At 32.7% G+C, this 14,132-nt stretch overlaps 2 protein-coding genes across 2 annotated transcripts; one reads left to right on the forward strand and one right to left on the reverse strand.

Moving 5' to 3' along the window:
- Positions 1–10,038: 10,038 nt before the first annotated feature.
- CLUP02_03164 (uncharacterized protein) lies at positions 10,039–10,425 on the forward strand (the record flags this gene model as incomplete). Its single annotated transcript, XM_049282189.1, has 1 exon — positions 10,039–10,425. One exon carries the CDS (start codon positions 10,039–10,041, stop codon positions 10,423–10,425), a length of 387 nt encoding a protein of 128 aa, XP_049139332.1.
- A 2,844-nt stretch (positions 10,426–13,269) lies between these two features.
- On the reverse strand, positions 13,270–13,996 carry CLUP02_03165 (uncharacterized protein; the record flags this gene model as incomplete). The annotated part of the gene is made up of 2 exons (XM_049282190.1): positions 13,270–13,648; positions 13,968–13,996. Coding segments are annotated over 2 exons (408 nt in total), but the record flags the coding sequence as incomplete, so codon positions are not given.
- Between the last annotated feature and the right edge of the window lie 136 nt (positions 13,997–14,132).

Consider the following 14,132-nt stretch of genomic DNA (forward strand, 5'->3'; position numbering starts at 1 on the left):
TTATTACTATTATCCTATTATTATTACCTTATTATTATTACTATTATTATTATTATTAAATTGTTTATTTACTTATTAAAATACCGAGATATGTAGTTATTATCGACCCCTAGGGCTTCTTTAATAGCTAGAAGTTCGATCTTATAAGTATTATATTAAAGGACCCCGAACTATAGTACGGCCGTTTTAAAGAATACGGATTAGATATTATTAATTTAAAGATCGGAAAGATATATATTAATATAGCTATTACCTTAATAAGTACTTAGCTTATATAATATAATAGCCTCGAAATACTTAACTAACTCTAGAGTATTATTAATATTTTAAAAACGTAGTATAGGAGTAGGTTAAGAAAGATTAAAAGGGATATTTTAAAATTATTAAATAAGGTAGAAAGTAGGGGGTAGTTTTTAGCTATTTAGAGGGCGATTAATATATTATAGCGGGATCGTTAGTATCTACTTAGTAACGGCTATAGCTGGCTATTATTAGTTATAAAGTTTATTACGTAATAAAAATACTTAATATTAACCCTAATAAACTAGCTTGCCCGTGAAGGCGAAGATAGCCCCTAATAAGGCGGACCGGACCCTAAAGGGGTAGTAGCGGTTATATAAGGGTAGTTATACTACTTAGTAAAAGTAAAGTAACTAGGGGGTATATCCTCTTTATTAATTTTTATTACTAATTAATTTCCCTTTCTTCTTAATTAACTTAATATTCTTTAAATAAAGTAAGTAATCTACTTATACCCCTATAGTTACTTATTAATAACTATATTTCGCTTTATTATACTTTATACCCTTTTTTACTTTATTTTTATTATTATTACCTAATTATATATATAATTATAAGTATAATATTCGCGATTTACTAATTAAAAATATTAATTAAGTATAATTAGGCAATTTTATACGTAATTATTAATATAATTTTTACTAATTAGTAATTATACTTCTTCTTAGGCTAATATATACGTAATTATAAGTATAATTACGCGTATATACCTATTTATAATTTAATTCTTTTTATTTACTTTTTTCTTTAGTATTAACTATTTATATATATATATTAATAATGTTATATAAAATACTCCCTTTTTTAATAATTATATACGCTATATAATACTTATAATAAACGCTTAATATAGCGTTCTAGCCCGTATTAAGAGTATATAGCTCCTAATAGTCCCTATATACTAACTTATATAGTACCTTAATAACCTTATATCTTATAAAATAACCTCTTATCTCTTTATTAATACGTATACCTCTATATAATAACTTCCTTATTATATAAATTCTTATATTATTTATAAGCTTTTTATTTTCCTTTTTAAAAACTTTTTACTAAATTTATAACCTTAATATTATATAGGTTAGTATATACTACCCTATACTATTTAATATTACTATATTAACCTATATAATCTAGCCCTAGTATTAGATTAAGCTTAACCTTAAAATTACTAAAAATAGCTATTATATACCCCCGGATATTATTATAACTCGTACTTAGGCTACTAATACTATTTAGATAACTATATATAGTAACGCTAAAACTAATACTAAGTTATATACTTATTATAAAGTTAATAAAAGCATTTTTACTAATTACGTTACTTTTATAAATAAGGGCTATTTTAATTATAACTATATATTTACTATATATAAGTATATACTTATTACGCCTCTTATTATTACTTATATATTACTTTATATTACTTTATATCTATTTATAATTTACTAACGGTTTATATTAGCTCGTAATATGCTTACTAAAGTTATTAAACGTAGTTATAATTATAAGGGTTATAATAAAATCCGTATTAACGCTCTACTTAAGTCTTTAAATACTATCCTTACTATATACCTCTATATAATAATAAAAGCCCTTAAATAGGTAGCTAAGTAAGCTAAAAATAATAAAGAGAGTATATATAATAGTATATAAAATTATAAAGAGCGTTACTAACTTATATAAACGCTAAGTAAAAAGTAATTAATTTAATATTCTTATATAATATAATATAGGAGTTTATATAAGTATATATTAGGATATAGTACGGTTAAGCTTAATACCTAAGTAATAAGGCCCTTATAGAGTTATAGGGTACTTATTAGCTATAAATTAAAGTATATACGCTTAATTTAGCTTATAAAAGGCCGTAACTAACTATATAAAAGCTCCCCCTAAAGTTTAACGTTTCTAATAAAATTATAAAACTTTTATTTATTATATATTATCGTTATATACTTTTCTATTCTTTTTAATGTTATAAATCCTTATAAGCGTTTATATTTTTATATATATACTTATAAGACTTTATAAATAAAAGGATACCCTTATATATTATTATAATTATATATAAATATTTACCCCTTACTTAAAATTTCTTTTTTAGTTTTTTACTTTATATATTACTACTTTTTTAAAATAGTATAACTACGTATTAATCTTTTATTATATTAAATAATAATTATTATAAAATTAAAAAGTAATTAAACCTATAATATAATTATTATATATATTTTTATAGTTTTTAATACTAGAATTATAAAGCGAACTTTTAAACGTTAACTTATAAAATAGGACTTATAATAAGAAGAGCGTATAGTCTTTTCTAAGGATTTATTAATTCGTATCTAAGAATTATTCTTCTAATAATACTTAAATAATAAAAATATCCTTTTTTAACTCTAATCTAAAGGATTTATAATTACGGCTATAAAATTATTAATACTTCGTTAATAAAATTAGCTTTAGTAATAATAAATATTAAAATAGCTCGTAATTATATAATAATAATTAAAAAAGTTCTTTTTTAATATATTAGAGGTTACTCGCTATATTAAAGGGTATAATAAAGAGTATTTTTATATATAAGTTCGTTAATAAGCTTATATTATTAATTAAGATAAACTTTATTTTATATATTATAAAACCTTTTTATAATAAGTTTAAAATTAGTTAAGTAAAATAAGGTACCGTTATAAAAGGTTTATAATTCCTAGACTAAATTATATTTAGTTTTTAAATACGTACGATAAGCTTCTACTATTTAGATTTAAGATTTATATTAGTATTAATACTTATTTATAGTTTATTATATAGTTTTATATAAGAGTTTTTATTTATACGTCCCGGAATATACTTATATAATATTTTACTATTATTTAATAACGGGGATTTATATTATTACGAGTTTGTTTAAACTAAAGGAAAGAAACTGTTCTTATATTTAATATTTATTACTACTTTTTATAGTACTATTTAATAATAAAAAGTCTAATTATATTCCACAATTACTAAATCTTTAGTAAAAGTATTTATAACGTTAAGATCAAGAGTTAGTAAAATCGTTTTTATTAAAGTAGATTAGTATATTAGTAAGTAAGTAATATATATCTTAGTATATATAAATATACTTACGTTTATAAGAATACTTCTAATTACTTAAGTTCTAAGGGCTATTCTATATAAATATACTCTCTAACTAGATTATACTTTTATTTACGTATATATTACTAATTCGTTTTAATTTTATTAATTTTATATAAATTTAAAACTCTTATTAAACTCGTTATTAAAAAGGTCGCCCTTATACTATTTTTAGTTAGTTATAGTAACTATATTATTAACTTATATTACGAACTATATAAGACTTTATATAGCTAATTAACTAAGACTAAGTTTAATAATTATTAAACGCTATTTAGAATAGTAATAATCTATATATATATCTTTTTTAAGCTACTTTATAAATTTATACTTGAATTATTAAGGGTTCTTTAACTATATTAATTAAAAATACGAAGTTTAGCGAGGCTAATTATTCTTATTTTAAAATATATTAATATTTTTATATTTATTTGAAGTAATATATACGTAATAAGCTCTAATTAGAAATTACTTTACTTAGTAAACTATAGGGCGGTATTATATAGGTTAAATAAAGATTAGAAAACTTTAGAATTAATTTTAGAATATTAAATAGCTTCGTAATTACGAATAATACTAAGGATAAAAAGGAATTATAAATATAATTATAATTTATTTTAAACTATTTATTAACGAGAATACTCGTTTTTATTTTTATAATATACTAAGTTATTTATTATTATAAACTTTATTTTTTTATTAAACTACTATAATCTCGTCTTTCTTATCGTTTTTATCCTTTTTAACCTTTTTCTTAGCCTTTACCTCTTTCTTAACGATCTTTTTTTTTTACTTAATTAATAATTCCTTTTTAATTTTTATTATTAGTTTAATACTAATACTTATTAAAAGCCGTATTTTTAAAATATTTTATACGTCGTTTTGCTTAAAGTTTTAGTTATAATTAGCTTTATATAACCTTTTCCCTTCTTTATTAGCTAAGGTTTAATAATTAATAACTTAATTCTAGTTTAAAAAATAATAAAAAGTTAGTAATTATTTTTTTTATATAAGATCGTAGCTTTAAAAAGGAATCTTTTTAAACTTATAGCTTCGTATACTACTTTATAATACTCTAAAATATTATAAAGATTCTTTATATTAATTAGAAATATTATCTACTTTATTAAAAGAATTTGCTAGTTTATTATAAAATATAAAATAATAGATCGTATTATATTTTAATATAAAATAAATATTAAGAAGCGATTAAACCAAACTTTTTTGATAAACTTCTTAATAACTTAAACGTTAATATAAGTCGTTATTTAGAAACCGTTAAGTTCGTTCTTAAAAAAAGATATGTTATATAATATAATAAAAATATTAATTATTAGTAATTATTTTAGCTCCTTTTTTATTTATTAAATACTTTATTCCCGCTCTTTTAAGTTTATAAAAAGAGATTTTATTAATATTAAGGCTTATATATTTATATGTTCTTATTATATAAAAAGGGTAAAGCTTATATAAATATTATTATTAATTAGTTATTTTAAAATAGCTTTATAAAGAGGTATTATAAAGTTAATTAGTTTAGTAACGTTTTATATAGAGATTAGAAGTTATTATAAATTTATATTATAATATTTATAAGCGAGCTATTAATTTAAGGGAATTAATATACGAGCGTTATAAATTAATATACGGGCGTCGCTCTTATACGGGCGTTATTATTCTACTTTTTAATTAGTTTAAAAAAATAGTACCTCCCTATAAAAGTAGTAAAAGTAACTATATTAATATAGCTATTCTTACTATCCTCTCTAACTTAAGCTCTAGTTTAAGATTTCTAAAAGTAAGAATACTATTATAACCTACGTACTTATTTAGAACTACTATATTACCTATTTAAGATTTATAAATCTTAAATTAGTTAATAATATAAGCTTTTATAAATCTTAAATAAGTAAGGCTTCTTCTTATTATATACTTAAAATATATAAAGAGTAAATTATAATAACGTCTACTTAACTACCTCTTTTAATATAGTTATAATAATTTATCGTTATTATAAACTATTTCTTATTAGCTCTATTTTTTTTAAATATTAAGTTATATTAGCTATTTATTTATATAATTCCCTATTATCCTCCCTTTATTAAGAACGCTAAATTAGCTCCTTATTTATTATTAAAATAAGCTTAATATTTAGCTTTAACTTAGCTAACTTATCTCTTTTATAAGCCTAGTTAGCGTTAACTTATTTTTATTTTTAAATAAGCGGCCTTATTTTTTATTACTTATACCTTAGCTATTATAAATAGTACGAGCTTAATTAGCTAACCGGCCTTTTTTAAATAAGGCTAGTTATAATAAAATAGGCTATATTATATTCTTTAGCTTATTATAGAAGGATATAATAATCTTAGGGTCTAGGATTTAGTAATATAAATTTAAAAAAGACGTCTCTCGAAGACGTTACTAAGGGTATACTTCTTACTTATTAAAAGTAATTAAATTTAATATTTTAGAATAGATTTTATAATAATATAAGATACTTAGCTTAATTAAAATAGTATAGTTTAAATTATAAAATCCGAGGGGGTTTAGGAATAGCTTCTTATTAAATAGTATTACTTTTTTTATAAGCCGGCCTTATATCCTAATTAAAGTAAGATATTTTAAAAAAAGTATTATTTAAAGTTTATTTAAGTATTCAAAATAAGTACTTATATACTCTTAGCTTATAAGTACCTCGTTCTCTATATAAGCTTAGTAAAAGCGTAGCTCTTAATTATTAATTATATTTTATATAACGTCGATAAGCTAATATAAATAACTAAGACTATTTAAAAAATAACCCTTAATATTATTATTACTTAACTTAGTACTAGAAATAATACGAGTATTAAAGTTTTAGTATTTTTAAATAAAATAACGGGCTTATTATGCTCTTAAAAATAAGTATATTACGTAAAAGTATTAGAGGATTAGGCATTAGTTATTAAACTCTTTATAGAGCTTAATCTAGGCTTTTTTAAAAGTATATTTAGTTTTAGTAAAAATAATAAACTTTTATATTATAAGGACCCTACGATATATATAAAGGGGGGGCTTATTAATAAGCGTTTTAATATAAGCCTTATTTTTATTACTTAGCGTAGCTATTACTTATATTAATAGCTAATATCCCTTATTATTAAACCTACTATTATTATTATTATAACTATAGTCCTTAACCTATTTTTACTTAGTTTTAAGTATAATATTAAAGTTAATATAGTAAATATAAAGTTATTACTAAACGTCCGGGAACTACTTATTTAGTATAGCTTTTATTTACTTATTATAGTTTATAATAATAACAATAGGGTAACGGACTAAGTATTAGTTTATAAGTTAGCGGATACTTACTAAGAAAAACTAAAAACCCTTTAGTTTCTCGTTATTAATAAGGCCGAACGCAGTATTATAAATAAATTTAAAATAAGTTTACTTAGTAATTTAAAAAAGAGGGAGCTTAAAATAATTAGTATTATAAGTATTATCGAAGCTAATTATTTTAGAGAATCGCTTTTATATTTAAAAATAATAAGGAAAGGTCTAAATAAGGCTAATAAAGTAGTTTAGCTCGTTATTTACTTATTTTATTATATATAAAATATCTTACTTATTAAATAGCTTAATTAACGTTATAATTAGTAAGTATTTAACTAGTTTCTCTCGGTTTATACGAGCCCTAGTATTATAAATATCTTACTAAGTAAATAAGGATTTTAAAAACTATTCTTAAATAATAATACGCATATCCCGAGCCCGAATCCTAACTCGTTAACTTATAGTTTTAATAATATCCTTAACTACTTTAATAAGCTTATAATATAAAGGGTACGTAGAGGCTTTAAAACTAGGGCTATAATTATATTATTTATATTAGGGGTTTAAATAATAACGTAATAATTACTTATCCTCTTCTTAAGCCTCGGTAATAACTTATTATTTATAACCGTATTTCTAAGACTTATATTATTAAATACTAGCGCTTTTTATAAGCCTAGGCTTATTAAATTAATTATATTAAAAAGTATATTAAATAATTCGGCCTCGAGCTTTATACTTATTCCGTTTTATAATACTAAATTTATTAGCTTTTATAAAGTTATTAACTTAGTTAAAGAGGGTATTATAAGTTTATTTTAAATCGCTAAGAATTAATAAGTTTAGGATTTAAGTTATAAAAAGAGAAGAGGATCGGTTACTTAGAATATAATAAGAAGTTATAATTTAAAAAAACGCTTTACTTTAAATAGAAAATAGCTATAAAAGTAAATAGAATAATAAGTTAACTTAAAGACCCTATATTTATTATTATTAATAAATATATTCTTATTATCGGAGTAGTACTGTTATTAGCTATTAATTAGTTTTAATAACCTATTTAATAAGTTAAAAAGTATTACTAAACTATTTTATTATAAAATAAAAAGGTTATTAAGACTATTCGTTAGGGGGAGAGGGGTTATGCTTTAGAAAAAGTCGTAAAAGAGTAGTCCGCTAGGTTTTTATTATTTTCTTAGGGAAATAATAAGTAAAGTATAATATAAGCTCTATATTAGGGTAATTATTTATAAGAAGTTATATATTTTATAATATACTAACTAGGAGCTTAGTAATAAGGTCGCGCTATTTTTTAAAATTATTAATTTTATAAAATTAGTTAACGCTAAGGCGGCTACTTTTTAAAAAAGGAGATAATAGTAGTTAGCTAGATAATAATAAGAGGCCGTAATCAATTAATAGTCGTTTTTATAGAGGGGGAAGTCTCTTAATAAGGGTATTATTTTAAGATTAGTTTTAAGGAACGTCTCTAACTCTAATTATAAAAGCTATTATAAGTAAATATTATAAATTAGACTTCGAGGCTTAATAATATAACCTAAGCGTAAAGGGAGTAAAGGAATAAAAGCTTAGGATATTTTATAAGTATTTAGTAGAATTTAACTATATTAATAATTTTTTTTTAAACTAATTAAAAAATAGAATAGCGACGCCCGTATAAGAGCGACGCCCGTATATTAATTCCCTAATTTAATAACTTAAATAAAGAGTAATTTTTATTTATAAGAGGGTAAAAAGTAATAGTTATTTTTATAATAAAGTTATAAAAAGAAGAAAAACTTTTATATTAAGGTACGATATTATACGATTTTATATATTACTATACGGTTTAATATATTACGAAATTAAAATATCTCTTAAGCTATAAATCTTTATAACCCCTATTTATAGGTTATTATACTAGTCTAGACCCTATTTTAGGTAGTAGGGTGACCGTAAAATACGATTTCTGCTTTGATATATGAAAAAAGTGTTTTAGTAGAGTGCCTCTTGCAGTCTGCCGTAGGGGGGGTGGACAGAGTTCATTTCAGCCGTTCGTTTAACGGCTCCAACGTCTCCATTTCATCCAACAGATACATTTCGACACCCCAGAGAGATCCTTTCTGTCTTACCCCAGTCACTTTCTTCCCCGTGTCTCTCTCCCACTCCCACCGCATCCCAAGGCCGCCGCGCTAGTCGCTCCTCGACGCGGCGCGTCAGCGCGGGGAGTTTGCAGACACCCCAATCTCTCTCCTAGGTAACCGATATGTCTCTCACCGAAGCCTCTTCTTCCCTTCTTCCCTTCTCTTTTCCAATCCCTTGTTCCGTAGTTACTTGCCCCTACCCTAGAGTGCCGAGTCATTTCTTCTCTTCTCTAACCCCACTCCCTTCACCTCTTGTCTTTCACCCCAAGGTGTCAAAGACGAAGTTGCATCTCGTCCGCTGTAGAGCTTGATTTGCTTTTACGTCGGAGGATCTACCTTCGTAGTTATCTGCATTGGCTCGGAGCCGACGCAAATTTGACACGCCACAAGATGCGAGTCAACAAGGATTGGGTGGTGCCGCGCACCCGAGGAACCAAGGGGCGAGGCCCTGTCGGGCCTCCATTTTTGCTGTCATGATACCTGGCCCAGGACCTGGTCGGATTTGGAGTTACTCTGGAACAAGTTGTGACTTGCGCTAAGTTCTAGTTGCTCGGATTGATCTGGTGCCAGGCAGATTAAACCCACCATCACGCCGAGCAGCGTGCCCACCAGTCTCCTCAACTACCGTTGGAAGACGAAGGTATCCACAGAGTGTATCCGTAGAGTGTATCCGTAGAGACGAGCTTTTAATCCCCAGCATTTACAGCCACGTAGATCTTGGGATTGCCGGGGGCCCAGCTGATGGAAGGTACTCACATCCACACGACGTCGTCGCGTCTGTAATTTACGCTTTGATCAAGGGAACAACCTTTGGAAGATTGGGTGTGATGAAAAAGAAAAGTGAATCCCAAGTCGTAGTAGCATGTTCGTTCCGCGCGGAGCAGGCCCAGGGCCTTGTTATCCTGTATTCGAGCAACGACTCACCACAACAGCCCGATCCCAACTCAAGTCGCTGCTTAATCTCAGCTCAGTCTTCTCGGAGGCATAGAGAAACAAACATATAAATCAGCAGGGCCCTTCGTCTGAGGTTAGCTGAAAGCAGTTCATCGACACTCAGTCATCTTCAGACTCTCTACCACTTTGCTTTCGAGCTCGCCTCCGTGTCCACCCAAAAACTCTCCAAGCCAACATGTCGCAACGAAGCTCTCAAGAATGCTCCGATCAGAGGTGCCGATGGCAGCCCAGCGCAGGTTGTAGCCTCCGTCGCCATATCCTCTACCATCACGGACCGCCAGGCCGGGCGCCCTGCGGAAGATATCATATCAACACTGGCCACTACCTTGAACGCCACAAGGAGTCCTGCGTCGATTGCAAGAGCATGAGAGCAGCTGCAGAAGCCCTCATGCCTTCCGTTGAACATGACGGCGGTGACGATCCCGAGGGCGCTCCTGAGGGCAACCACCGAGCTCTCTCCGTCCACAATGGCGGGATCACCATTCATGGCTCAAACTACGGAAAGATCTCCCTGAAAATCAAATGCGGTTCTCTGGCCTGCGCTGGCGGCCAGAGGAGCTAGATTATTCGTCATGTCGACAAACACGTCAAGCACGACACCACGACTAGAAACGGATTCTAGCAAGAACGTACGATAACAGAATATTGGTAGACTGGCCTTCGAGATTGGTCAGAAATGGAGGGTGGATTTCAGAAATTTGGATAACAGGGCGATACAAGGGTGGTCAGGTTACGAGGGCAGCGATGGAGTTGCTGGGATTCAATGCCGATTTTGGTCTTCTTCACTTCACTTGGAGGAACTTATCCTAGACTAGAATAAACCTTTTTCAGCACATTGAAACTCACAGAGACCTCGTCACAGCTCCGTATATCTAACGTAACTGTAGCCTACGCTCTAAGCTAGCATGGTAAATTTGGGACCCCGACTTGCCGCATCCCCTCGTCAGTTAATTGAGTACAAAAAGCTGGCCCTACTTGGCAGCATGTCAGTGCTCTAGGAAATTTGGTGCTCAATTGGACTTTAAAGACGAAAACGAAATAGCTGGTTTGGCTTTGGGACACCGTGTGAGTGGGTAGGTGTGAGTTGGTGTTGAGTCCGCAGCTTGGGGGCGAGATTGGAATACGCGAGACAGGGTATAGACTGACCGAACTGACGAGATGTGCAAAATTTGAAACCGAGAATATTACCACGGATCAATATTTTGAGCCATTGTTAGAGGTTGGTATTCTAATATCCTGCTGCACAGGCCTGGGTTGGCCTCCGGGTAGCCCACCCGGTCTGGCCCTGTGCTGGAACCCACACACCCACGGAAAGGATGAAGGAAGCCATCCATCATATTAATTGCATTAGCCGGAGGCTCTAGAGACTATTGGTGGTTGCCTTTTGTCGCCTTGTCGAGACACCGGGTTGAGTAAGGGTTTTCCGCTACTCATGAAGCAGTACTGGAGGAGGTTCACCCTCCTACCAAGCCTACGCTTCCGTCAACTGTCACAAGAATCACCACGGAAACCCAAAACAGAAATATGACAAGCTTTGCATGGGACTTAGAGAGCCTTCTCTTTGCTTTTGAGGCCAAGGTCGCGATCGGTACCAGGGGTTCCGCTGCACACACACACACACACACACTTACACACACACAGTTGCATCGCTTCTACTGTCTTGAGTCTAGGACAAGGAGATGATGGGTGCCGAAATACTTCAGCTGCATGGGTTCTGAGTAGAAGAAGCAAAGGGAAGCAAAATTTGAGATGCAATTTTGTTCCAGAGACGCGCCGGTGGATAATGATGGAGGGCGGAGGACGCCCCGCTGGAGACGTAGACGCGAATAGGTTTGGGACACTGTACTAGATTTGCCACACTTGACTGATATTCCTCATTATCATGGCTTGCATTTCAACGGGTTTCCTCACTTCGTACCCCACAAGTTTCTTCCTCCTGCGAGTTGAGTTGGCAGCGGCCGCTGGCGGACCAAAGTGCAGGACACCGACCCCCTCCCCCTTTTTTTCTGACCCCCAGGACCAGCAGAGCATTATGAGCCCATATAGAACCGAATCGAATAGAAAAGAAAATCATACTGTTAGGAAGCTAACCCGCCTCGTCGAACCGCTTGATGCATGGCTGTCGCATCTGGCAGGCACACCTCGCGAGGGCCTCCTCGAACGCCAACCTGGTCAACAACGGGGAGCGCGGGATCGGCATTCCGGCCGCGACGTGAGTGTGAGCTTGATGTGTTCCTCCAAGAGAATCCTTTCACTCACGAACGTGAGTTCTAGCCTCAACTTCTTCGTGGAAGGGTTTGCAATAAATAATTTGGCGGTGCAATCGTGCCCCTGTCGACGGGGTGCAAGTGCGCGGCCGAGTGTCCAGGACTCGACCACACCAGCGTCGACCACACCGCCTTCACCCACGCCCGGTGCAGAACAGCAGAGTACTTTTATTGAAACTATTGGCGAAATTGGAGCTGAAAGTCAAGTGACCGACTTGAAAACACTCAAGGGGGCTCTTCACGCACAACGTGGCAGGGCACCAGGCCTGGTGGAGGATGTTCATGACGTTCGCGCCAAGTGGAAAAATTAAGCGCCGTCAGCCACTCGATCAAGAAACAGGAGTCTGTGATCATTGGGAGCGTTCGGGTCACGACCGCTTCTTGCGTTCGCAGAAACGGTCTCTCGCATGCGGCCGGTTTGGCAGTTGGTTGGTTCGAGGTTACATTGGGAGCACTCGCCGTGAACCAAGTCGACCAAAGTAGGATACACAGCCCGATTAATCTGCCTTGCCAAAAAGATTCCTCTGATGGGATGAAATCTTGTCATGTAGGAAGCTGACGTGCGGCTGGATGCCTGGCTGCCTCACATCGTCTCGACACTGAAATTTTCTCCTGGCAATAAACGGCTGCCCTCAAGTTGTCGTTCCTGGTGCTTCCTTCTTGATGGCACCTTGGCCTCTGCAATTTTGTCTAAACTCCGAGGTTGGTATTCACTAGTCTTTCGTTTTCGATGTTCTAACTGTCTTGATTTGGATCAGACTTTGCTGTAACTCAAGCCTCTGTTCAGGACTACGGTAAGCCTACGGAAAATACTCTTTTCGAGCGGATACGGAAGGTAGACGTATCGACTTTCATTCTTGACCTCGATTGACGACAACTGAGAGATCTATGCTGACGTTTTCTCATGATTAGACCAAGAATCCCCGTTTGTTACCTTTCTCGATCGATGAAGCCAATACCGAACTTGAGTTCCCAAAAACACATACTAACCGAGGAAGCAAAGTCGTCATGTCCCACCGAAGGCCGGGCGAAACGGTTCTACTTATGCTCTTATACCCCTCGCGTCTTTTTGGAAGATGTCTCTGCCTAGTCCGGTAATGTTCAGCGAGCTCTCCTCCCCTTTTGAGCAGACGGTGTGTCTACCGACTCCTAGTCATAGTAGCATTTCCTTGCTCCTTCACCCAGACCACGAGATGCAATGGTTTTGCCTTGAGCCCGATCCTTGATCTTTCAATCCAAGCACGAGAGAACGCCTTGAGCTCGTCGGCCCGGTTCAGAGACTCGAATTCCAGAAACGAGGATGTGGCGACTGCAGAAGCATGGCGAGGAGAGAGGAGCAAAGAATAACCGCACCTTCCCGACGCTCTAGATGGGCACACATGTTGGCAATTACCCGTCTCAGGTAAGAAGCTTCCCACTAGGACGGCATCAGGGGTACGTCTGACTACCTCGTGGTCTCCCGTCTTCTTGCAACAAGGAGGGCCTATGTCTTGTGAGCCTTCAGGCAAAATATTGTTGCTACGCCAAAAGAAAGGTTCTAGCCAGTGACACGGGACACACATCACATTGGCATTTGACAATGAATAGAATGGCGAAGCCGGATGTCTTGCTGAGCATCTCATGATACTAATCTGATAACCAGGATTGACGTGACGTGATGCCCTCACGGTGCCACGGCCGGGAGCAACGCGGTGCTGGAGTGACAATTATTGAGGGAGGTATGAGTGAAATATCATGACATATACCAATTAGAGATTCCCGTTGATGTACACTGCTACGTGAGGTAGGAAGAAGGGGATCAGCAAGTCGTCATGTCTAAGTGTACTGCCTCTCGTACCTCTGATCCCGCAACGTTCTGCACCGACGGTTTCAGTCACGCATCCAAATGGAGCTCACAACCCGCTTCCATCACACATGCCCATAGACGCGAGAAAACAGACGCCGGTTTTCACAGCTTTGTGCTCAGAAGTTTTCCACTAGATGGGAGGTCAATAGGGGCCAG

Source organism: Colletotrichum lupini, chromosome 2, assembly GCF_023278565.1.
Source record: "Colletotrichum lupini chromosome 2, complete sequence".
Taxonomy (NCBI): Eukaryota; Fungi; Ascomycota; class Sordariomycetes; order Glomerellales; family Glomerellaceae; genus Colletotrichum; species Colletotrichum lupini.